A 27,343-nucleotide genomic window follows, 5' to 3' on the forward strand; every position below is an offset into this window, starting at 1 on the left:
GGCGACGGAGATCTAATCCGTTTACTGCCCCGCATAGCTGTGGCTATCATTTTTCCCATTCTTTTCTCCATCTCTCTTAAAGAGGTGAGTAATACCTCGTCCGTGACCATCTTAGGGTTGGACTGACCCGCGCCAGCTCCAGCCCCAGATCCCGATGGCCCCAAGGCTCCCTGTGGGGAAAGCAGCGGCATAACTTTGTCCGAGACCTTAGACTCTCCGGATGCCTATGGTACAATACCAAGGTACACCTGCTACCTATTGGTATTTGGAACTATAAAAGTTAATTGCCCAAACACCTGTTTGGGGGATAAAAAATGCTTCCTCTCCCCTAGATGACTTTTTTTTTTTTTTTTTTTTCGTTTTTGTTTCAAATCCAGGAAAGAAAAAAAACATTCTGTCCCCCTGAGTAGTATTGCAAAGAAAAACTATGAGATGGAAAAGAAAACAGCCTATTTCTAGGCTTGAAAAACAGTCTTCTGAAGACTGCAATATCCTTTCTGGCCACTGTGAGTCCTCGGCGCCCCGTGCTGCCGTTCTGGTCTTTCCTCCCCCGTTCCAAAGTATTGAATGGAACAAACAAGGAAGGGCCGCCCCTTCCTTAAGCCACTGACCCGCCCTTCCCCCCCCAGCAATCTCAAACAGGAAATGCCCCTCCCGACGGGGGGGGGGGGGGGGGGGGGGGGTTTGGGAGGAAGGGACCTCTCTGTTCCAGCAAACTGCAGCCTGCAGCCTGGAACCATGAGGAGGTCAGCGTTTTGCCTGCTTTGCAGGCTCTGAGGAGGAAGACTGAATGGAGCATCGCCTGGAGGCTTGCAGGTAAGCACAGCTCTCTGACACACACATATATTTTTATATCACACAGGCCCCACTCAATGCTTTTCCAACACTACAAGGGAGGTCACATCTTATGGGGAATAATACATATAGAGCCATCCTATCTTTATGATATGTGACTAGTTTGCCAGATGCAGTGCATAACTTTAGGCATGTCCCCTGTGACCCCCCAGAAAAAAACCTGCTAAGAACCAAGTTCCGCAAGTTTTCCCCTCACTTACCTGCTCCATGCCGCAGGACTTTGCCAAGCAAGAGGCCCAATCTTCCCCCATCTCCGTGGGGATGTCTAGACCTTCAGGCCCTGGGTTCCTATGAAGGATCCACTGTCCTGGGCCCATATAGCACCCTGGCAACAGAAAACATTAGGCACCCAAAGGTTTCTAAGTTCTGGGCCCAGGGTCCAGCTCTCTAAAAAGAAAAGCATTATGGGCTATACCCCAAGGGTTTGGGGTCCGGTTACTGACCACTTTAGCGCTGAGGCTTTTTTGGACAGAACCGGTAGCTCACCTAATCCCAAGGATGCGGAGGCAAGCTAAACCATGACTAACACCTAAGACACTGGCGTAAAAACTGAGGTACTCCTCCTATGGGAGGGGGTTATATAGGGAGGGGCATTTCCTGTTTGAGATTGCCAGTGTCAACACCTGAAGGTACTCCATATAACCCATATAGTAATGAATATGCCGCTCTGTGTCCCGTGATGTACGATAAAGAAAATAAATCTTCTTCTGCAGTGAAATTCTCAGTTACAGTAGGAAGAGACATACTTGGGCCAATACATTGTGCCCAGTGATTGAGCTTCGCACCATGCAAAAAACCCTCAAAATAAATTGAATACAGCATCTGCATTTTGAATGAATAGAAGATGCTAGGGCATATGCGTTTTAATACTAATTATGTATATAAAAATATAATCATTTTTTTCTAGACTGGTGAAAAGGAATGCTTTGCAAAAAAAAAAACAAACACACACACACACACACACACACACACGATGAAAGAATGTACAAGTATAGAGAAAAAAAAAATGTACATATAAGGGCTGGAATTAAGTGTTGATTTAGCCTTACCCTTGATTTTATCAGCATTCTTTGCTTTAAGCTCTGGGAAGTAATCTAAATAAAATGCCAAGGCTTCATCAGCAGTTATGCTCTGAAATTTAAATTTGTCAACATAAGCCTGAAAAAGAACAAAAAAACGATAATCATTGCAATGCTAGAACCACCATCTTCCGACAATTGCGCGGTCGTGCGACGTGGCTCCCAAACAAAATTGGCGTCCTTTTTTCCCCACCAATAGAGCTTTCTTTTGGTGGCATTTGATCACCTCTGCGGTTTTTATTTTTTGCGCTATAAACAATAATAGAGCGACAATTTTGTTAATTTATTTTTTACTATTTTTTTCCTCAGTTTAGGCAGATACGTATTCTTCTACATATTCGTAAAAAAAATAAAAATAAAAAAAATAAAAAATAAAATAAATCGCAATAAGCGTTTGATTGGTTTGTGCAAAAGTTATAGCTTTTACAAAATAGGGGGTCTTTATATTAATATTTTTTTTTACTAGTAATGTCGGCGATCAGCGATTTTTTTCGGTACTGCGACATTATGGCGGACACTTCAGACACTTGACACATTTTTGGGACCATTGGGATTTTTATAGCGATCAGTGCTATAAAAATGCATTGGATTACTATAAAAATGCCACTGGCAGGGAAGGGGTTAACACTAGGGGGCGGGGAAGGGGTTAAGTATGTTCCCTGGGTGTGTTCTAACTGTAGGGGGGGTGGCCTCACTAGGGGAAATTACCGATCTTCTGTTCATACATTGAACAGAAGATCAGCATTTCTCCCCCTGACAGGACCGGGAGTTGTGTGTTTACATACACACACACACACACACACACACACACACACACACACACACACACACACACACAGCTCCCGGTCCCCGCTCTGTAACGAGCGTTCGCGTTTGCCCGGCGGCGATCGCGCCGGGCACGCGGGAGTCGGGGGTGCGCGTGCCTCCTGCGCCGCGCCCCTAGTGGCCTGCGCGAGAGCCAACATATAGCTACGGGCTCTCGCGCAGGGGAGCCGACCTGCCGCCGTAAAACGATGGTGGCTGGTCAGCAAGTTGTGGATTACCACAACAGACCATCAAAACATGGCCCAAGTCCTGCTGTGAGAAAGACACAGTGGCAGCCAGGTGGGAGACTTAGGAGAGCACATTACAGGCTGATAAGTGCCTCAGCCCGGCAAAGGGTAGGGCTGTGCAGGGAAGGCTTGCACTGAAAGGGGTGCTGCGACATAAAGAATCACTGTGATTTAAAGAGGCACTAAGGTGAAGGACACTGCAACGTAAAAGGGACAGTCCAATGTAAAGGGGAACGGAGGCCACTGTGGAACCACTCTGGGCAGAATCACGTACCTGTATGTGATTGAACACAGCGGAAGCCATTCAGCGGGTCCGGTGGTCCACCGGGACCAGCCAGAACTGAGATGCGAGAAAGGGAGGAAGAGATCCTGTGTTTCTGCCAAGCAAGAATATGCATCTCCGCCTTCCCACAGTACAAGCATCCTCCACATAGTTAGCAAGCACTCCCAAGGACAGTGATGGCGAACCTCGACACCCCAAATGTTTTGGAACTACATTTCCCATGATACTCAACTACACTGCAGAGTGCATGAGCATCGTGGCAAATGTTCCAAAACAACTTTTGTGCTAACCGATGAATATATGCTTATTGGGTTTTTATTTTAACCAAAAGTATGTAGCAGAATAAATATTGGCCAAAAATGTATGCAGAAATTAGCTTTTTGGGGATATTTTCTTCAAAATGGACAGTCATTTCTGGTTTAGATCGCAAAAAATAAAAAAGCGCAGAGGTGATCAAATACTACCAAAAAGAAAGCTCCATTTGTGTACAGCATTGTACGACCACGCAATTGTCAGTTAAAGTACATAGTGCCGTTCACAAAAAAAGGGGGGGGGGGGGGGTACACCTTCTGGAGCTGAAGGCATTTTGCAATGCACGATTAAACAAACAATTATACCAAATGGGTGCTAAAGATAATAGACTGTAGTAGGTGTCCGATTGATCCCAGATTAATTTTGCTGCAGGAAAATGACCTGCAAACATAAATCCAAAGTCATATGGGAACTATCTTCAGCAGAAAACTAGGAACCGTGGTAGAGATGGTATGGCCCCCAAAGGAGCCCTGATGTAAACACTGCATCAGTCCGGCATTACATGGGGAGACATAAGCAACTGAGACAGAAGAATTGTGGTTAGTCCTACTAGATGTTTGGAAAACCTACCTACCAAGTTCCTTAATGCTGCAGTCGCACCTGAGCGTTTTACGAGCTGAAAACACTCATCTCAAAAGTTCAAAAACACCCAACAAGCAAAATCCCATTCGTTTCAATGGCATCGGTTCACGTATGAGCATTTTGTTGCCTGGAGCTCCAAAAAGTACACAAGCTTCTTTTTGGGCAGATTACAAGCATTTTTGGCCCATAGACTTCAATAGAAACACCCGACTTGAGCAGAAAAATGCCTGTAAAAACGCTCAAAGAGCATCTCTCCACCCCTAATTTCCTCTCCCTATTCTCCCCCTAGTGCTTTAGGTTGGCTAAACAAAAACGCCCAAAGCTGCAAAATGCTTGTAATACACGTCTAAAACTCTTTATTTAAAAAATAAATAAAAAACGGGTGTAAACGTACCCTAAAAACTGCATATTTGTACCTTTTGTATTTGTACCTAGGAGAACTCGGCTTTAAAAAAGGGAAAAGGATAAGCACACCAAATACTGATGCGATGGAGATTTTCTGTACTTTATTGGTTTATTGTTAAAACTATGGCATTGGTTTTGAAAATATCCCAACATTTTTCACTAGTACCTTAACATTTGCACACTACTGTATACTGCACAATCTCTACAAAATAGAATATAATTCTGAAAAACTTATGGATAATAACCGATTCTCAATGGTGTGCATGTCCGTGCATTTACCTTAAGAAAACTGTCAAATTTGCTTTGATCTCCAACGAGGTGAGCAAGATAAGATACAAAGCAGAATCCTTTCTCATAAGGGGTCTCATTGTAGGTGTCATCTGGATTCACTCCTGCACAGCAAATACAGAACAATTTATATTAAACCATATTGCTTTGATTGCATCTGTTATTTTTACTAGCATATTCTTATCAATAACTCATTGCTGGACATCATAAAAGATACAAGTCATCATTTTTTAAATTTAAAGACTTAAATACAAGTAAACCTCCCATAAATGTAGCTTAAACTTTTTATTTTGGGTCAGGGAAAAATAGTTACATTTTAAACAAGATCACAAGAATAATGAAAACAATTGAAAGATAATTTGGAAATACAAGATGCATTTTAGTAGAGTTTACCATAAGTATTTTTACAAATCCATGAAGGGGTACTAAAAACCAAGCCCTAAACTAATGCCGCTACCTTTTAGTCATGTTTTCTTAGCCTGTCAGAATATTCCGTCAGGGAAACAAAAATTCAGCTGGAGAAGTCTGACCACCCTGTATTTTTTATTTCAGTGACTAAGTAAGATGACAAGAGTCACCAATACGAAACAGGTTTGCAGTGGGTCTCTGACCGCTAGAGTTCCGGAAGATTTAAACTCCTTCATGACCAGGCCATTTTTTGCTATTCAGCACTGTGACACTAAGTGGAAAGTTAACGTCATGCAACACTATAGACTTTTTGAACCTTGGATGGTTCAGCAGGAACAGGCCAAGATTCTAACCATGTGGGGGCAGGCTGAATGCACCAAGTAGATCAATCAACTGAGATACAACCAGCCTGCCGGATTCACTTGCAATTATTGCTAGAGGCTGCTCTAGCTGCTAACAATAATCACTGACTTCTCCCGATGTGGACAGCTTGCTCAGCAGGATGGTTTTCCCTGTCAGCACCGCCAGGGTTGATGGGAAAATCATTCACATTTTTTCCTGCAACCCATATTTGCAGGAATGAAATTTGCACAGTCTATGGCCTGCCTAACTGATGCTGGGGGGGGGGGGGGGGGGGGAGATTGACTGTCACTGACATTAATGCAGTGATAATACTAGCACTGTATCACTGTCACAGTACTAATGACACTGGCTGGGAGGGGGTTAACATCTAGGAAGGGTTACATGTGTGCCTAACTATGTGTAAAGTATGCTGCTTTTACTAATAGATCTCTTATTTTTGCATCCCTGCCTAGCAGGGATGAGACACAGATCATTCCCTCTTTACAGAGCTCTGTGTTGAATGTCAACACAGAGCTCTAGGCTGCCGATCAGCAGGTCCCAATTGTGAATCCTTGGCTGGGACTTGCTGACAGGCTCCTACTGTGTATAATTGTGCACAATTAAAACATAGAAGCAAGCAGCGGCAATCGGTTAAAGCTCTATGATAACCACCTGCATGTTCACCACGCGAGTCCCGTGATTTTGCGTAGACCGACTGAAACTATGTATGGGCAAAAAAAAAAAAATACCTGCCAGAAAACCAGCCAGCTGGTAACTTCCTGTACTCAAACCCTAAATCCGCATTATCAGCCCAGTAAGCCAAATTGTCACTTTAGGATAATAAAAATGTTTTTCTGGTAGGTTCACCAGGCAAAAAAAAAACAAACAAACACACCTATAGTCAAATAAATATATATATATATATATATATATATATATATATATATATATATATATATATATATTAAAAAAAAAATAATAATAAAATAAAAAAAAGGGCAATTCAAGAATTGGTTTCACTTTTTACTCAAATTTGCTTTTAATACTTGCACAGGTACAAACAAAATAGAAAAAACAAAATAGAAAAAACAAAATAGAAAAAACAAAATAGAAAAAACAAAATAGAAAAAACAAAATAGAAAAAACAAAATAGAAAAAACAAAATAGAAAAAACAAAATAGAAAAAACAAAATAGAAAAAACAAAATAGAAAAAACAAAATAGAAAAAACAAAATAGAAAAAACAAAATAGAAAAAACAAAATAGAAAAAACAAAATAGAAAAAACAAAATAGAAAAAACAAAATAGAAAAAACAAAATAGAAAAAACAAAATAGAAAAAACAAAATAGAAAAAACAAAATAGAAAAAACAAAATAGAAAAAACAAAATAGAAAAAACAAAATAGAAAAAACAAAATAGAAAAAACAAAATAGAAAAAACAAAATAGAAAAAACAAAATAGAAAAAACAAAATAGAAAAAACAAAATCCCCCAACCCCCCCCAAAAAAAAAAAAAAAAAAAAAAAAAAAAAAAAAGAGAAGAAGGGCTATTAGTACAACTACAACACTAGAAGTAAAGGCCTTCACCCACCAGGTTCAATCTTAACTCTGAGCTTGTTTAAGGGATGTGCTTCTCCTGATGCATCCATGTGCTGACGAAGAAGAGCCCTTCCTGTGGCTGCTTCAAGACAACTGTATGCATGACCTGTGAATTGGATTAAATCGTTATCAGTTGCTAAAGGGAAAAAAAATTTAAGGACTTTGTGTATATATGCAAGAGACAAACTGGAACATTGTACACTAGATAGAAAAAGTAGTAGTATCAATTCCTGGAAGACATACATTGACATCAACACATTATAAAGTTTTACCATAGATTTCAGTGGTAATCCTCCGCTGGGCATACATAGTAAAACCCTCATTCAGCCAGAAGTCTCCCCAGTTAGCATTGGTCACCAAGTTACCAAACCAGCTGTGGGATATTTCATGGATAATAACATCAGCTAAAGAGCGATCGCCGGCCAGCAGACATGGGGTGACAAATGTGATACAGGGGTTCTCCATACCACCAAATGGAAACGATGGAGGCATGAACAAGACATCATACCTGAAAAGTCAGATACCCAGAAAGTTAGTCATGAATTACAGTAAAAACTGAAAACATTCAAATCTGTATAACAAACAATATACAGTTGTGCTCAAATCTTTGCATCCCCTGGTAGAAATAAAAAAATACTGATTATGGAAAAAACTGGCTTTTAAGGACAGTGATCTTATGAAGCCATGTATTATCTCAGTTTGGCTGATTTTTAAATCATAGCAGAAAACACCCAAATGGCCTTGATCAAATTGTTTACATACCCTGGAATGTTTGGCCTTAGTATAGACACACAAGGTAACACAAACAGGTTAAAATGGCAATTAAAAAAGGTTAATTTCCCACATCTGTGACTTTTTAAATTGCAATTAGTATCTGAAGGAGATTATATATATATATATATATATATATATATATATATATATATATATATATATATATAATGTGTGTGTGTGTGTGTATGAGTTTGTTAGCTCTCCCGTGAATGCACTGAGCAGGCTAGATACTGAGCCATGGGGAGCAGAACTGTCAAAAGACCTGCGTAACAAGGTAATGGAATTTTATAAAATATGGAAAAGTATATAAAAAGATATCCAAAACCTTGAATGCACCACTTCTTAATAACAGTTATTAAGACGTAGAAAATTCAGGTATCTCGACACCAAGCCAATGTCAGGTTGTAGCTGCAAGTAAGATTGCAGCTACAACTGTCAAAGGGAATTGTTAAGGATACAAAGAAAAACACAGAGGTAACCTCAGAAGAAATACAGGCTGCTCTGGAAAAAGATGGTGTGGTGGGTTTTAAAGGAGTACAATTCGATGATGGTTGTGTTGCCAGAAATAAGCTTTTACTGCACCAATGCCACAAAAAAAACCCGGTTACAATATGCCCGACAACTGGACATGCCTCAGTGGACTTTTTGTATCAGGCTGCTATTTACAGAACGACATGTATTCATTTCCAATAAAAGCTGTTCTCTGATTGGACAAGGTGGAGAGGCAGGGTGGTAATGATCAGCTTTTTTAGTTGGCAATCAAAATAAATAAATAGTTTACGCAACCAGATTGACGCCCACTAAAGAAAACCTGTGCTTGGAAAAATACACAGGCTTCCATTGCCAACCTTGCTTCAATACTTTTTTTGATCTTTAGTTTTTTAGTCACTGACCCACTGGCCTGCATCCAGACTTGGACATCTTTCCCGATCCGCAGCTGATCGCTCTGCTTGTGGCAACATGCTGTCAGCTAGCAGATTCTTGCCACAGGAATCCACAACAAACCAGCCCTGTGAAAGGGGCCCCAACAGTCCACAGACAATGAGGAACTTTGCAAATATAATCTGCAATTTTTAACCTAGGCTTTCAGGGTTGTATCACAGGCCCAGGTCAGTATAAACATTTAGATTTACATTGTTTGGAAGCAGTCAGCGCTGAAATGCAGAAAAGGAGCAAGAACATAGATGCACTTTGATCCACATACTTTTTGGATTTAATGTCTTCACCATAAGGCCTCCTTCACATGGCAATTTGCATGCAGACACCAGATTGCAGCGATAAGAATTAGCAGATTCTTGTTGCTGGAATGATTGGGGCTTGCAAATAGCAGCAGCCACTCAGCCTATTCAAACGAATGACAGGCCGACAGCGGCTACCTCTAATCTCATGTCCGACCCTAACCACAGGTAACCACTCCGAGTGTGGTTACATATAAACAGTGGCAGCCACTGTCAGCCTGTCATTATTTTAAATAAGCTGAGCAGCCGTCGATATTCGCATGTCCTGGTCATTTCAGCTGCAAGAATCCGATTCTTGCCTCTGGAATCCAGTAGCTGCCTGTAAGCGGCCGTGTGAATGTGGCCTTTGGAGTCAAACCACTACCTCTCTTACAATGTATGGCAAGTCCCATACATACGAACCTTCAAGTTGCAAACTTTCAAAGATGCAGTGTTTACCCAGTTTGTTTTTATTCAACCCAGAGGGCTGAACAAAAAAAACAAAAAAAAGACAGATCGCCATACTAACACAAGCAATGTTGGTGCAGCGATCTCCCTGGCTGTGCTATTGTGTTCTAATAGGAGGATTCCCCCCGCCAGAACACACCGAGTGCTCACAACCTGTCTGCAAGCACTGATCCTTGTTGGATTTACGAATTATCTCCCGGCAAAGGAACTTGTTCATAAGTAGTGAACTTACTGTACTATGTAATCAGTGGAGATCACAGCAAAGAAATCACCATTAATGGCTCCCAACTGTGAAAACAGAGAATCAAATAGGTATGCAAGGCAGATCTCTTGTTTACAGTTACAGTGCAGAATGCAGACACGCAAAATGTAACCAGGGCAATGTTTATAAGTGGACTGCGTCTGATGACACCTGTCAAAGCACAGCAAATTAAAAGAACTAAAATCGGTTAAATTTGCAAATTATACAGCAGCAACAGTTTGGGCAGCACTATAAAAAATAAAAACCAGACAGCACATTTACAATACAATTCAGTAGAAAAGCGTTTGAAGAGCGCTGCGCATGATAGCTTAGAATCTAAAGGGGCAAATTATACAAATACATTTGGGACGGATGAGCCGACAGAGAAAGTAAAAACCTACGTTAGAAATACCGTTACCGGTAAGTCTACAAACCTTCCAGGATGGCACACCTGAAAGTAGGCCTGCCGTCCTGGAAGGTGATAGGAGAAAACCTACGTTAGAAATATCATTACGGGTAGGTCTACGAACCTTCCAGGACAGCAGGCTTACTTTCAGGTGTGCCGTCCAGGAAGGCGATAGGAGGAAGTACAGATTTTAGCTGGGGGCACGATAGGTGGACAAAAATATTATGAACTCTTTTTTGGACGAATTGAATTTGGGGACGTGCTATGACATCAATGCTAATGAGTCAATAAGTTAATCAATGATGAGCGAGAATAGAAATATAGCTTTGGACGTTGTCCGCATACAATTGTTTGATATTCCTTTTTATACAAGTTTATTTTTTCAAATGACAGCTACCCTTTGAAAGTTAGACTGAAAGTAGAGCGGTGTCCCATCGGGGGTAATTTTGATATTTCCCTTAATTTCCTGTCCCATAATCGGAACAGGAACTTAGGAAATCCTTTTAAAAATGTAGAAACCAGGGTACTAATTAAAAGATTTCCCCTCTATTCCTGTTCTGATGCCCACTCAAAATATGGGCTTTTCTTTCACTTTTGGCAAAAATGATCAGGACGAGCAAAGTGGGTGAATCCCCCAAAAGACAGCAATAAAAAACAAAAACAAAAATAGGGGGGTCTTGTTCAGTTGTACTTGAAGCATAGGACACAAAAACTCCCATAGGAGAACAAAATGACCACAAACTCACCTGCCCCATACGTACGGCCCGAATAGTTTTTCACCTACAGTTAGAAATTCTTCAATTACACCATTATATTCTTTTTTGGCTGCATCAATCAAGCATGGTTCTGCCCAAACCCTGCTCCTAAAAATAAAATTAAAAAAAAAAAAGATAAAAATTATAAAAAAAAATAAAGAATTTTCAGGCGAAAGCTGTAAAAAAAAAAAAAAAAAAAAAAAAAAAAAAAAGCGGGCTCTGGTTAAATATCACTCCATACCTTGGCCCCACTTCTGCAGAAACAATATCCCCGACTACTAGAGCAACAAGATAAGAAGGAATAGGTTGCGTCATTTTGAAGATGAATGTATCGCCGTTACGATCCCAGTTGTTGGCACTCATAATTGCGGTAAAACCCTCAGGAACCTACACACACACACATGAATAAAAAATAATCAGCTGAGATGATTGAACCTGTGCCATTAAGAGGATTCTTTGACTCAATATACACAAGTAATTTTATACTTTGGTGCCTATTTAGAAATATTGTCCTGGCATGTAGGTGTAAGCACCGTACACATGATCAGGTACCAAAAAATACCGCTTTCGATGAGATCGTACGATAATCTGATCGGTAGTAAACAACAGTTGTTCAAAATTTTCCAAAGGGACAAACCCGAAAAATTCCAGTTTTTCTTCCGAAAATACAACACAACACTTCCAAATTTTTATTCTGCCATACGAGAGTTTTGGCACTAGGCTTTAAGGCCAATTCAGACAGGTGCTCAATCCCATCCTCCATGTAGAGCCGGTTTTTACTGCATCCACCTAGGAGCTTAAAGGCAGTCAATAGAAGTGGATCAAAATTATATATATATCCACTACCTTTTGGGTATAGTATGGTAGCTGCGCTGTGAGGGAGGGAATGGGAAGTGAAAAGGGAATGAGGAGTGAAGGGATCGTGGGTGAACTAAACAGTGAAAGGAAAAAAAGGGGGGTATCTGATGATACTACAATGAACAATACAGATGAAAGTGAACAAACACCTATAATCCTGTAAAGATTTAACAGTGAAAATACATAGTAAAATGGCTACTACATATACAAACACCAAAACTAGCATAAAATAAGTGGGGAAAAAAAGATGCAAAACTATCAAAAATCACACATGTGAAAAAGTCCTGTCGATAAATAAGGATCAGATCTAGCAGTCCAGTAATTCCTCCACAGAACAGTGTCTAGATGAAACACCTCCACCCAAAATGCAATCACTGAAGATTTCATTTTTGCACATTGCATTTTGGGTGGAGGCGTTTTTTATCTAGACCAGTGATTCTCAACCTGGGGGTTCGGACCGCTTCGGGGGTCAAATGATGATTTGCCAGGGGTCACCAAATCCTGGGCTGTTCCTGAAGCCCGCACCACTCTCCCAGCCTTTTTGCGGCTGCCCAGCAGGGCTGTCACTGGAGCCTGTGGCCCCCCAGCTGGGCTGTTCCTGGAGCCCAAAGCCACCCACTCAGACTCTTCGCAGCCGCTCATTAAGTTCACAGCATGGCTGAGGGGCAGAGACTAGATGTCCGCTGACTGGTGAGGATTGTGAGATGGGAGGGGCTGGAGGAGACCCCATCTCCTGACTGCAGCATAGGTGTCACTGCTACGTGACACCACAAAGTCAGAGACATAGTGAGTAACACTACCTGTGATTAGGAGTAAGAGAAGGAATAAAAATAGAGAATACATGGAAGGGAGTGGAAAAGAGGGGGAGGAAGAAAGAAAAAAGGAGAGAGAATAGGAGAAAGAACAAGAAAGAAGGCTAGGGAGGGATGGGGGGGAAGAATTTGGGATAGAGAGAGATAAAAGGGAAAGAAAGGAGGAGAAAAAGAGAAAGGGTGGTACATCCTAAAATGTACCATAAGGTGTTTTAATACTGTTCAAAGTGGAAGGGACTCAGGGAGGGCTAAATTTCCATGGGTTGGGGGTGCAAATTACTTGTCTTGCCTTGGGTGCTGAAAGCCCACACTTCGAAAATATTTTTATTGTTGGGGGTCCCCACAACTTGGGAAATTTTATCAAGGGGCCACGGCACTAGAAAGGTTGAGAACCACTGATCTAGACACTGTTCTGTGGTGGAATTACTGGACTGCTAGATCCGATATCCTTATTTATGGACAGGACTTTATCACATGTGTGATTTTTGATAGTTTTGCACCTTTATTCCCACTCATTTTATGCTAGTTTTGGTGTTTGTATATGTAGTAGCCATTTTACTATGTATTTTCACTGTTAAATCTTTACAGGATTATAGGCGTTTGTTCACTTTAATCTGTATTGTTCATTGTAGTATCATCAGATACCCCCTTTTTTTCTTTCACTGTTTAGTTCCCCCACGATCCCTTCACTCCGCATTCCCTTTTCACCTCCCCTTCTCATTCCCTCCCTCACAGCGCAGCTACCATACTTTACATTATTATCACTTTTTCTGTTAGGATCAGATCCCCAGTCCATCAGACAGCGCTGGAGTTCTCCATTTCTATACCTTTTGGTATGTGCTAAAATAGTGTTTTTGTTTTAAACTGTCAGTGTAGGTAAAATCTAGTCAGGCCTATGCCTTATGCTAGGCCTGGTTGTTTTGATCTGGGACTGGGAGTGTCAGAGTAGCAGTGGGTGTAGCCTGGAACTCCTCCCCTGCCTTCAGGAGAATCTTCTGGAAGGGGGGCAGAGCTGGAGGTTCTGAGCGACAGGCAGCTTGTGTGACAGCTCTGCCAATCTCCAACTAGGGTTGGCAGGGGGCGGGCCTGCTATATAAGCAGAGGTAACATCCCACTGGGGGGGGGGGGGGGGGGGAGGATGGGGCAGTAGTCTGTGTGTGAGGGGCCCCAGGCCTGCCACATGCTGAGGAGAAAGTCCTGATGGAACCACCTTTCTTGTATATAAATCCTATACAATAATTTTAAAATTATGCAGGAGTCCCAGAACAAATTGAAGGTGTCAGATTATTACACAGGACATAATGAGTGAAGACTGAACTTAGAACCAGGAAATAGCTGATAGCCACAAGTCTGTAGGAGACAGAGAAGCAGACAGGGGAGCTGTGAGTAACACAGATTGGGAAAAGCTGTGCTACAACACAACTATGTAACACATACAAATAAATTGTGTGGACAATATTTTCAAAAGAATTTTTTTTTATTTGCAGACAGTGCACTTGTGTGACATGCAAGAGTGATGCATGCATTATGGAAGTTATACAATTTATTGTTTTGAGTGAAAAGAAACAGAAGAGCCCGAGTCCCGGGGGGGGGCATGCGGATTACAGGGGCAATCCGATTTACAGCTATGATTGAGCTATGAGTAAGCATCACATGATGCAAAACATGTCAGCCACCTTTTTTCTGTTGTTCACTTCATTTTGACTGCATCGCTTTGGTTATTTTTTGGATTTTATTTGTACAATAAAGACATTGTTTTAAGGAGTGCGGCAGTACAGGATCTTCTTCTATCCAATCAACCTGATTTACAGCCAGACTATGCAAGGCCATCTGCACACAACTTCAGCGGCAGCTTGCAAACTGACTTCTGTATAGAAGTCGATACAAGTCACCCTGAAGTCATCCCAGAGGTTATGCATTGATATCCCAAAGAAGTACAGGAACCTTTTTCTTAAGTCTGAGCGACTTCAGTTGCTCCTATTGGAACGGTTTCATAGTACCGAACAGGGCGTGACTGGTCAGGCGGCTAAGTTGCCTGACAAGTCGCCCCTGTGTGAACCGGCACTTTGCATTATTGGATATACACACATAAAACTAAGGAGGTTGTATCGGATGTTCCTAGGGCTTCATGCACACTGGATATTTTTAACTTCTGCTAAGAGCGTCTTGCCAGAAAAAATAAAATAAAAAAAATACCAGACGTGTGTAAAACACGTTAACACTGGGCACATTTAGGGTCCGAGTCCAATTTATTTCAATGGCCAAGCGTTTTCATTTCTGCCTAAAACAATGCTGGTAGGGGAAAAGGAGTCCAGGAGAGTTAGCAAATGCAGTGTGCATAAGGCCCAAGAAGTGATACTGGATCTTCAGTGGGTGCCAATATTAAGTTAATGACACCCAAAATGCAGACCACAAACAGTGTATTTGCTGCTACTTGATCACATGGCATAGAAGTAGCAAGTGATGAAGTTGCAATGAGTTTCCAAAAGGAGTGCATGCATTACGTTTAGTGTGATTTAATTCCATTCAAAATGAATGGGCTGAAATTGCACCGCAGGTGTGTTCCTGTGCGATTTCTGGTGTAAACTGGCCCCAAAACGGGACCTTTGCACTTACCTATACTCAGACCAAAAAGCTAAAAGCTAAAAAAAAAAAAAGACAAACTTGATCCTGTGCCTCTGTGCAGACATAGCACCCCCTCATCTACGCCTCCCCTGGTTTTAGCATGACCCCACCTGTCCTCTGGTCCTCTTCCAGGCCCTGCACTTTCTGCCCCTAGCTTCTTGCTGATATAGTTATCAGGATACCACCATTCTATACAAGTTGAAAAAGGGGGGAGGGGGGCAGACACAGCTGGTATCCAGAAGAAGTGTTATTGGAGAGTGCTCAGACGCAGAGCAGTCTCCAAAAAAGTTTCTTGTGGATGATATCAACAGTGTACGACCTTCCTTTTTAGATTTGCATCATTTTATTCAAGAGTGTGAGTGGGCTTTGTGCCAGTCTGCTTAAAGTGATTTTTTTTTTTGTTTTCAAATAAAAATAACAATGAGCCTTTACAAACCTGTTATACTTACCTGCTCTGTTGCAATGGTTTTGCACAGAGCAGACCCGATTCTTCTCTTCTCGGGTCCCTCTTCTGTGCTCCTGGCGCCTCCCTCCTGTTCAGTGCCCCCACAGCAAGCAGCTTTCTATGGGGGCACCCAAGCTGAGTCACAGAGCCCCAACCCCTCTCTCCCCTAATGGGCTAGTTGGCTTTGATTAACAGCAGCGCTGCTGTGTCTCAGCCAATCCGAACGGAAAATCTCAGAAGGCTGAGACACTCGCATCCATCGCTGGACAGAGAGGGACCTCAGGTATGTATTAGGGGGATGAGGGGGACTGCTGCACAGAAGGCTTTTTATGTCAATGCATTCAAGTCTGAAGTTTTTACTAAATCCAGCAATAATCGAATGCAGAGGCAATCATTCATTTAATATGATAAAAAGAATATATACATTTATATAGTCTTGCAGCTACAACCATAACGCTAATGTGGTCCGCAATGAAAATGGTCCAGAATGTACTAACCTTTATATTTGCTGAATAGGTGCTTTTAACAGCAGGTGTATCAAAGCATGGAAAAAAGCAGCGGTTTAGAACAGCCTGACCCTGTGTATACATGTAAGGCTTCTTCTTTCCAGCCGTCTGCTCTGGTTCCAGCCAGCATACCTGTGGGGGTAGGTCAATTGAACAATGTAAAACAATAAAGAACACATTTAAATGTTGAGGAGGAAATAAAAAAAAAAGTTACCGATATGGCATATTACATTTAAACAGCGGTTCTTGGGATTTATCAGCAGTTACAGCTAAACTGTCTTCTATGGTGTTAGTGCCAATTTGCATGACTACCATTATAAGTGCTTACATAACATACTGTGCTCATTTTTTTCCAGACAAGCAAGCCATTAAACCCAAGTCAGGAGCATTTCAGCTTTGTTTTCTTCGATTACCCTGTACACCCCAAAAATATTTAGCTTCTGATATCTACACCGTTTAGTTCCAAATTAACCAGTACCAGCTAAACCCTAACATGTACCAGACCATTAAATGTTCAGTTGTTTGATATTTAATAGTAGACTTGTTCTCAACCTTATGGCTACAAGTTGTATATTCTTAACAAACCCCTATACAGTGCCCAGTGATATGTTCTGCTTCCGATGTAACATAGAATCAAGCAAATTCTAAGGCTAGCCGTACACCCAAGATGTCTGTCTTTGGATCTGGATGTTTTCTGGTCTACAGTACAGTCACGGCTTGGGCTTCAGACAGCAAAAAAAAGTCTAAACGAGGCCTTAAATTAAACCTCCATTAACCACTTGCCCACCGGGCCTATTCTGGCACTTCTTCATGTAAAAAAAATCACAATTTTTTTGCTAGAAAACTAATCAGAACATTATATATTTTTTTTAGCAGACATCCTAGGGAATAAAATGGCAGTCATTGCAATACTTTTTGTCACACCGTATTTGCGCAGCGGTCTTACAAGCGCACTTTTTTTAATTAAAAAATAAGACAACAATAAATGTTGCCCAATTTTTTATATATTGTGAAAGATAATGTTACCCCGAGTAAAATGATACCCAACATGTCACACTTAAAAATTGCGCCCGCTCGTGGCATGGCGTTAAACTTTTACAAATCTCGATAGGCGACGTTTAAAAGATTTTACAGGTTGCATTTTTTGAGCTACAGGAGTAGGTCTAGGGCTAGAATTATTGCTCTCGCTCCAACTATACCTCACTTGTGTGGTTTGAACATAGTTTTCATATGCGGGCGCTACTCGCGTATGCGTTCGCTTCTGTGCGCGAGCTCGACGGGGCGCTTTAAAAAAAAATGTTTTGGTTTTCTTATTTATTTTTATTTAGTTTATAATTTTTTACACTGAAATAAAAAAAAAAAAATTGATCACTTTTATTCCTATTACAAGGAATGTAAACATCCCTTGTAATAGAAAAAAGCATGACAGGTCCTCTTAAATATGAGATCTGGGGGTCAAAAAGACCTCAGATCTCATATTTAGACTTAAATGCAAAAAAAATAAATAAATTGAAACTGTCATTTTTTCAAATGACAAAAAAAAAAAAAAATATTTCTTTAAGACGCTGGGCGGGACTGACGTTTTGACGTCACTTCCGCCCAGCAGAGCTATGGGGACGGGTGAGGGGGATTTTTCCCTCACTCGCATTCCCCACACAGCTGCCGAACAGACCCAATCTCCGCCGCTACCGACGGCTCCGGTAAGCGGCAGAGGGCGCGGGAGAGGGGGGGCCCTCTCCCGCCACCGATAACGGCGATCTCGGAGACCGCCGTTATCATTAACAGAACCGCCCACTGAAGAGATAGATATCTCGGTTGTGGCAGCAGCTGCTGCCGTTACCGAGATATCCCTCTTTAAAAACATGACGGTATTTTACAGTGGGCGATGGGCAAGTGGTTAAAAAGAAAGATTTAGGGTGCACTAATAATTTCTCTTTGAAAGTGCTAGCTGCCATTCCAATCCAAAATACTTCAGAACTTTCCGAGTCACCAACCAGAACAAGGGTGCAGAGAATGGGAGCCATTACTATTTGCTGCAAAATTCTTCCTGACCAGTGACCCAAGAAGCCAGGGACAGCCAAGAAAATAGTACTTCCAAAAGGACGTCAGCAATAGTAACAAACCCATTTCTCTGAGCACAGTTTTTTTCTTAAAATCTTGTCTGCTCACTACTCTTCTACCCAAAACAATTCATTGGAAGAACAGGTCTGGCTATGTTCCTTTCTGCTCCTGACTGTATTCATTAGTGATGCACTGGAATTTCGGTCGCTGAAAAAAGTTGTCTCAGCCAATGAGGAGGGAGAGTCCCGGCAGCCGCGACTCTCGTGCAACATCGCTGAATCGAGACGGGCTAAGGCAAGTATTAGTGGAGCTGAGGGGACTGCTGCACACAAGTTTTATTATCTTAATGCATTAAGATAAAAAAAAAAAAAAACTTTCTGACTTTAGAACTACTTTAATTAAAACGTCAAATACATTTATAAAAATATATAGGGAAAAAAAAAATAAAAAAAAAAATCTAAATTCGGTTTCAGCCAAGTGCATCCTGAATTTTCGGTTTCGACACCAAAATAAAAGATGCACCACTTGTATTCACATAAAAGATGTACGCTCAGGTGAACATCCAGTACATGTGTATGTGACTACTGGCCTTAATTACATTGAATTCTGTTGATTATCTGGACCTGGCATTCCAGCATGCACATATATTATCCACGTACTTTCTAGCACACAGTATTATAGCTGTATACAGAAGAGAAACCATCCCACCAGTGGCGTATCTAGGGTATGGCAGCCATGGTAAGTGCCAAGGGCACCATGGGGGGGGGGGGGGCGCAAAAAAAGCCCTATGATACTCTCCTGGTCCCCCCAGTGTCCCCACACCCACATGGTGCCCCCCGGAATCCCCCCGTCCGCACTGCATCCCTCTCTGTCGTCCTCATCACACTGTGTCCCTCTGTCTGTCCCCAGCATCCCTCTCTGTCCTCATCACACTGCTTCCCTGTCTGTCCCCAATGTCCCTCTCTGTCCCCGGCATCCCTTTCTGTCCTCATCGCACTGCGTCCCTCCCTGTCCCTGGCATCCCTCTCTGTACTTGTCGCACTGCATCGCTCTCTGTCCCCAGTGTCCCTCCCTGTCCCTTGATTGTGCGTTAGTGTGTCATTGATTTTGTATGAGTTACTGTGTGCACCAATTTATTTTGATGAGTGTGAGTGTGCCAGTATGTTGGCATCATCAGCGATGTATCAGTGTGTGCCCGCAGGCCATTGTTAGCTGCTTTTTGTTAAGGTTATCTGAAAGATGGGTTTAGAATATTTTGACAGGGGTGCAGTTTCAGTGCTTGCTATAGGCACCATTTTGACTAGGTACACCTCTGCATCCCACCTATAGCAGATCTATTCCATCACTTTGTACTGCAACTGTACTGTCACCCTTGTTTTTTTTTTTAAGCACTGCAGAAAGGGTTGTGTTCTATATCTGGATTGATATGTATTAATATCTAGGCAGCGGCACTAAGGTAGCATATGAGCAGCCCTGCATGGTAATGTAGGCAGTGGACAGAAGGTGTGCGTGTAGCAACAACACTGCTTCCCTGTAAAGTATTAACTAAAATGACAACTTCAAAGTGAACCAAAAAAACTCAAATGTGCTAGCCATTGCCACTGCTCTTAAAACCATAAGATTAAAGTACAAAACGCCAAGCAGTGCGATAGAGATCTGTCCACAACACCTGCCACAGCAAAAGGGAGGCTCAAAGGTGATAAATTGTTGCAGAGTTAAGAAAATGCTACAAAATGTTTGACTAGCAAAGCTTTTCAGATCGAGAACTTTGTACAAGTGTAAGCACTGACACAGTCAGCGTCTTACATAAATGGGCTGATGCAATAAAATACTATAAAAAGGTGCAAAGCTCGAAGTATAAAGTACAAAACCCACAGCTACCCATCATAATCCAAACTCGTATTGTTCTGGGTTCAGTAAAAAGTCTTTGATGCCTTTTTTCTAAACAAACCATGTGCTTTGCTTTAATCCTCATCCATTCACAGCATAAACATACTTGTCTTTTGCTCCTACACCACTCTGCTCAGGGCTACAAGCCTAAGGGCTCCTTCAGACACTCTGGCTCCGATCACATATCACCAGGATGATTAGCTGCATCCAGAACCTCCAAACTTTCTGTGTCTGGGGCCAGTCAGAGCCACTAATCGCATCCAATGAGTGGTTACATGTAAACAGAGGTTATGCATTGATTTGTACAGGGTACAGATCTGGCCAAACGGCTCCTAACCAAGGCTGGCTGCACACAGAAGTCTTTTTCCTTCATGCATAGAATTCATAAAGTTAAAGCAGAGTGCCACCCAAAAGTGGAACTTCCGCTTAAAGGGGTTGTGAAGGAAAAAATGTTTTCATAATAAGCATCCTTTACCTGCAGACATTCCTCTTTTCACTTCCTCATTGTTTGTTTTTGCTCAGAAATTGCTCTATTTCTTCTCTGTTCACTTCCTGCTCGTCTGATTGTTACTCACCACCGTGACGGGAGGGTTTACTGCGGTGGTGAGTAACGTGCTCACCCCCTCCTGGGAACTACATCTGTGCGGCAGGACACTCTCTACGTGTTAGAGACTTCAAGGAGGTGTGAATTACTGGGCGTGCCGCAATTCATTCTGGGAAATGTAGTTCTTACATGAACGAGCACCGCAAACCAGGAAGTGAATGAGAGAACAGAAACTAGAATGCCGGAGGTGATATAGATGAAGGAATTTAATAGGTTTTTACTCATTTTTTAACAGAAATCATTACACTATTCTGTCTGTCTACCTTGCAGACATTAATTTTAGGCAAAAAATGTTTTTCCTTTACAACTCCTTTAATCCACTCCTCGCCCCCTTACATGCCACATTTGGCATGTCATTTTTTTTGGGGGGGGGGGCTTCAGGAGGAGTGGGACATCCTGTCTAGAGGTCGACCGATATGGGTTTTTCTCTGGCCGATACCGATGCCGATATTTAGAATTTGGGGCGGCCGATGGCCGATATATGATGCCGATTTTTTGCGGAGGATATTTTAGGCCGATTTTTTTATTTTTTGGCAGGTGGCGCTAATTGGCACTGGCAGATTGCACTGGATGGAACCAATTGGCAAAAGCAGATGGCACTGATTGGCAGGTGGCACTGAATGGCACTGGCAGGTGGCACTGGTTGGCACGTGGCACTAAGGTGGCAGTGGCAGGTGGCACTAATTGGCACTGGCAGGTGGCACTAATTGGCATGTGGCACTGGATGGTACTGGCAGGTGGCACTAATTGGCAATAGTTAGCACTGGCAGGTGGCACTGGATGGCCTTGGCAGGTGGCACTGGATGGCACTAGCAGGTGGCACTGGATGGCACTAGCAGGTGGCACTGGATGGCACTGGCAGGTGGCACTGGATGGCATTGGCAGGTGGCACTGGATGGCATTGGCAATGCCAGGTGGCACTGGATGGCACTAGATGGCATTAGCAGGTGGCACTGGATGGTATTGGCAGGTGGCACTGGATGGTATTGGCAGGTGGCACTGGATGGCATTGACAGGTGGCACTAGTTGGCATTGGCAGGTGGCACTAGTTGGCATTGGCAGGTGGCACTAGTTGGCATGGCATTGGCAGGTGGCACTGGCTGGTTGGCATTAGCAGATGGCACTGGCAGGTTTCACAGCACATAATGTAGCTGAATGTGTGAAACTCTCTCTTCATACAGTTTCACAACTGCTGCAGAGAGAAAGAGGAGCTCAGATTCATTGCGATGTTGAAGGTGGGCGGGACCCGGGTTGGGCGGGGCTCAGCTGTCCACCAGCCAATGGGATGAGATCATTGGCTGGATAGCTGCTGAGTCCCGCCCACCCCGGGTCCCGCCCACCTTCAACATCGCAACGAATCTGAGCTCCTCTTTCTCTCTGCAGCAGTTGTGAAACTGTATGAAGAGAGAGTTTCACACATTCAGCTACATTATGTACTGTGAGAGCAGAGAGAGAGAGGAGCTCAGATTCATCGTGATGTTGGAGGTGGGCGGGACCCGGGGTGGGCGGGACCCAGCAGCTATCCAGCCAATGATCTCATCCCATTGGCTGGTGTTGGACAGCTGAGTCCCGCCCACCCCGACATCAGTCCGACAGCTCCATTCTCCTTCACACACACGGCACTGCTCTGCAGACAGTGTGGAGAAGGGAGGGGGAACCCCATGTTCCTCCTTCCTTCTCCACACTCTGCTGATGCAGATCTGCTAAATATCGGCCACATTTGGATAATAATCGGCCGATGCCGATTTCTCCAAAATGACTGAATATCGGCCCGATATATCGGCCGGCCGATATATCGGTCGACCTCTAATCCTGTCCCACTTCCTCCTTCCGCCGAGGGGCCACTAAGGCGGTACGTCATATCGCCTTTTGGCGGCCCCTCCCTGTAGGCGATCGCCTGGGACACGTGACAGGTCCCAGGCGATCGCCTTTCCAATCAGACAGCGCAGCTTGCGCATGCGCAGTGAGTGCCCGGCCGTGAAAACTAAAGCTGTCACGGCCGGGTGCCCACAGTAGCAATGAGGACGCCGGCCGGAGAGGGGGGGGAGAGGAGTGGAGCTCCGGCCGGCACGTCGCTGGAACATGGAGCATGTTTATTAAAAGCCAGCAGCTACACTTTTTGTAGCTGCTGACTTTTAATAAACATGAAAAATGCCTGGAACTCCCCTTTAAAAACCTTCAGCATTTACAACCACTTTATGGAAATACTTGCCAAATCTGGGTATGGAGGAGCAGGTCATGGCCAATCAATGTCAAATAGGCAGTGACCTGCAACTTGTATATTACAAAGGACCTTCCTTTGTTCCTGGCAGTTGAATAGAGAGGCATGGGCCAATTGATGCAGCCACAATAAGTGTACAGCTGTCAGGCTGTAATGTTAGTATACAGGTGGTCAGCTGGTAAAACCGTGGCTCAGCCACCAGTTTTTACTGCCCCGGAGCCACCTGCATAAAAGAGCCCTCACTGTGCCATACTTCAGTAAAGCCTCATACACACAATCGGATTTTCAATGAACAAAGCGTAGGACTTTTGTCCGAAGAGCGTTGGCCATGAACTTGTATCGCACATTACGGCAAAGAATTGTCAGCCAACAAACACGAATTAAAAGGTAGACCGATATATCATCCGATATTTAGCCTTTTTAAAGAAATTGGCATCGGCTGATTATTATCTAAAAAAAGGAGATCTGAGGCAGGGGAGTGCTGGGGGAAATCCCCCGGCCGCTCACCGTCTATTTTAAATGGCTGCTATCACGGCCGCTGCCAGTGGAGAAAGTCAGCAGCGGCGGCCGCCGATTGGCTGTTCCCGGCCGCGCTGCATTCTGGGGATTGTAGTCTGGAGGCAGAGGCAGGCTGCGCAGCACATCAGGGGACGAATGGAGTGGTCTTTTGCCATGCGAGGGGACAGAACGGAGCCGGGAGAACTCCGCTGGTGGGCACTGATGAGGTGGCAGTGATGGACAGCTTGGCACTGAATGACAGCTTGGCACTGGTGGGAAACACTGGTGGACACCAATGAGATGGCACTGACAGGCTGAACTGGTAGGCACTATTGCGGTGACAATGATGGGCTGCACTGGTGGGTACTGATGAGGTTGCACTGACAGGCACAAATGGACACTGACAGGCTGAACTCGTGGGCACTAATAAGGTGGCAATGATGGGATACTGATAGGCTGCACCCCACCTCTCCCGCCTAAACAATAACCTCCTCCCCACCTCTCCACCGTAGATTTTCGGAGATGAAGAAAAAAAAAATCTGCCTAAAATAAATCGGCAACATATATCAGCCATCAGCCGCCCCGCTTTCTAAATATCGGTATTGGCCAGAGAAAAACCCATATCAGTCGACCTCTAAACACGAAACTACGTGTTTTTTCAGCTCTTAAGCGCCAACCTTTGGGCAACTTCTGATAATGTTGTTTTATGGTGAGAATTTGGAGTTTTGTCCGAAGGACTTGTGTACACACGCTCGGATAATCTGAAAACACACATTTGTTTGTGGACAATTTTAAACCACGCAATCCAGCATTTGTCCGCGGAAAATCCGACAATTGTCCGAATTTTCTGACGACAGCCTGTCATCACACAATTCCCGTCGGATAATCCGACCGTGTGTACGAGGCTTTAGGGTCCTTCCAACCACGTCTAGTTGTGTTGAGCTGCATAAACCAATGCAAGTGCACTTAGAAATCACCCGATTTTCATGTGCCCTGTTCACACTATACATGTGCGGTGGTGTGTGCTGTGTAAAAATGTAGCATGTAATCATTTTTGTGCAACACATGGCATCCAAGGCCCTGCAATGTAAATTGTGTATTTTCCCCACCTGGAAAGCTGCAGCTGCCCATAGATATGAATGTACCCGAGTACAGCGGTACACATATGCAGCACTTGGGCCTTCTGGGAGGGGGAATATGCAGAGATTTATGTTGCAGGGGCTCAGATGTCATGTGCTACTGTGGTATGTCACTGCACTGCCTCACAACTCACTGCACTGCATAGAGTAGAATAAAGTGTCATTTTGTGACACTACAATAACGTTAAAAACAAAAGTCAACAGTGCTATGCATTGTAGCAATTCCTTGCACCATCTCTACAAAAAGCAGACCAGCGTTGCACACGCTTTAGTGCGTAGAGTGGTGTGATCCAGCCTTTGTTTTTCCATAAAACATGAAGGCAAATAGGGAACTGTGTTTTCCTGTCTGGTTAAAACTGTGGAATCATCAACATGTATATGGAAGTGAAATTGTCGAGTCAGCAAAGCTGTAGATGAGAAGGCAAAGTACACACAATTAAAGTGGTTGTAAAGGTTTCATATATTCTATGCATGAAGGTAAAATGTTATCTATGTGCAGCTCCCCCAAAAGCTCCCCCTTATACTCTTATACTCTCATGAGCCCCCTCTTGATTCATCGATGTGAAAGAGTCTCGGTTGTCCTGGGTCACTCTCTCCTCATTGGCTGAGACAGTAGTGGGAGCCATTAGCTCCCACTGCTGTCAATCACAGCCGGTAAGCCAATGAGGAGAGAGCAAGAAGCAGGGCAGAGCCATGACTCTGTGTGTCTTAAAGCGGAGCTCCACCCTAAAGTGGAACTTCCGCTCCCCCTCTCCTCCAGTGGCACAATTGGCACCTTTCAGGGGGGGGGGGGGGGGACAGGATACCCATCTTTGACAGGCATCCTTTCCCACTTCCGGGGGGGGGGGGGGGGCATTTTACAGGGCACAGCAGCGACAATGGGCACAGCGGAGACAATTGGCACAGTGGCTGCGTTTGATGGCATGGCACAGTGGTGACAATTAATGGCACAGTGGCTGTGTTTGATGGCACAGTGGTGACAAATGATGGCACAGTGGCTGCGTTTGATGGCATGGCACAGTGGTGACAATTAATGGCACAGTGGTGACAATTAATGGCACAGTGGCTGTGTTTGATGGCACAGTGGTGACAAATGATGGCACAGTGGCTGCATTGGATGGCATGGCACAGTGGCTGCATTTGATGGCATGGCACAGTGGCTGCGTTTGATGGCATCGTACAGTGGTGACAATTGATGGCACAGTGGCTGCGTTTGATGGCACAGTGGTGACAAATGATGGCACAGTGGCTGCATTTGATGGCATGGCACAGTGGTGACAATTAATGGCACAGTGGCTGTGTTTGATGGCATGGCACAGTGGCTGCGTTTGATGGCATGGCACAGTGGCTGTATTTGATGGGCACAGTGAGGCTGCAATTGTTGTTGTTGTTTTTTTCGTTTGCCCCCCCCGCCAAAAACTTTGAGCACCAGCCGCCACTGGGCGGAGGAGGGCAGTAGGTGGTCAGGTGGAGGAGGACTGTAGGTGGTCAGGTGGAGAGGACTTACCCCCGGGTTGTTGCCGACCTGGTAATCTATAGTGATGTAGATGGTGCTCCCCGCTGGGACAGGCTCGGGCAGGGTAATGACAAGGACGGTGCCATAGCTGGTGAAGGGTCGGTTCTCCCAGGTCAGCTCCTTCCTATCCCCGGCACTCAGCTCTCCCCACACCCGCTCTATATTCATATCATGGTAGGAGTCCAGCCGCAGTTCTCTGCTCTCCGCCATCACCCGGACCTCCAGCCTCTCCGAGCCGCTCAGCTTCCTGGCCTGGGTGTCCACACTGAGCTCCAGGTGGAAGTGCTCCACATGGAAGTCCTGATAACTGGAGGCCGTGGCCGCATCTTCTACCAGCCTCTGTCCGCTCATGGTGCCAGCCGGGAGATGACTGGCGGCCTGTGGGACAGCGAGAACTCTGGCTGAGGGGGTGTGTTCTACAGGGTAAGCCCGCCCATTACTTCCGGGTCCTAATGTCTGCCTGAGGCTGGGCTGACTGTCACAGGCTATGCCATAGGCTGCATTCACTAGTTTGTTACATTGTTTTTGTATGTACAGCGAACCAAGAACACGCGTTACTGCTGTTTTTTGTTTTGTTTTTTGTGCGTTTCTGTAGGTTGCATTCAAGTGAATGCACCAAAGAAGCTCCAGAACCGTTTTGGGTGCGATTGTAGCACAGCGAAACACACGCCTGATTACCATGTTTTGGTGTGCCATTAAGACCCTTTTCACACTGGGGCCGTCCGTGTGTTGGTGGTAGAGCGTCGGTCGTTTTAGCGGTGCTTTGAACCCCAAAGAAGGGGTTAAAAACACCCGTGTTGCAGCACTGTCAAAGCGCTTTTCAGGCGTTCCGGAAGCGCTGCCCATTCATTCCAATAGGCAGGGGCATTTTACAGCGCTCCAAAAATGCTGCTTGCGCACTGCCGTGTGAAACCTAAAGGATGAGCTCAGTGTTCGCAAGTCCACGTACCCAAGCCCGCCAGGAAGCTGACCCTCCGCAGCGCTAATCACAGGCAGCGAGACATTTCCCAATCTGTGCAGTCGCAGGAAATGTCTCACTAACTGTGATTGGCGCTGCAAAGTGTCAGCTTCCTGGTGGGCGAGGGCACGTGGGGTTGCGAATA

General features: G+C 44.0%; 1 protein-coding gene across 1 annotated transcript in view; it reads right to left on the reverse strand.

Annotated features, from left to right (window-relative positions):
* Positions 1-26,650, reverse strand: part of LOC120927302 (arginyl aminopeptidase) — a 43,693-nt gene extending 17,043 nt beyond the window's left edge. The window contains exons 1-8 of the mRNA XM_040337872.1: positions 26,232-26,650; positions 16,303-16,443; positions 11,307-11,452; positions 11,057-11,173; positions 7,477-7,712; positions 7,197-7,310; positions 4,848-4,960; positions 1,905-2,013 (exon numbers count right to left, since the gene is read on the reverse strand). Of these exons, the coding sequence (XP_040193806.1) occupies positions 1,905-2,013; positions 4,848-4,960; positions 7,197-7,310; positions 7,477-7,712; positions 11,057-11,173; positions 11,307-11,452; positions 16,303-16,443; positions 26,232-26,591 (1,336 nt within the window). The 5' untranslated portion in view covers positions 26,592-26,650. The remainder of the gene's footprint in view (positions 1-1,904; positions 2,014-4,847; positions 4,961-7,196; positions 7,311-7,476; positions 7,713-11,056; positions 11,174-11,306; positions 11,453-16,302; positions 16,444-26,231) is intronic.
* Positions 26,651-27,343: the final 693 nt, after the last annotated feature.

The sequence above is a fragment of the Rana temporaria genome, chromosome 2 (genome assembly GCF_905171775.1).
Source record: "Rana temporaria chromosome 2, aRanTem1.1, whole genome shotgun sequence".
Lineage (NCBI taxonomy): Eukaryota > Metazoa > Chordata > Amphibia > Anura > Ranidae > Rana > Rana temporaria.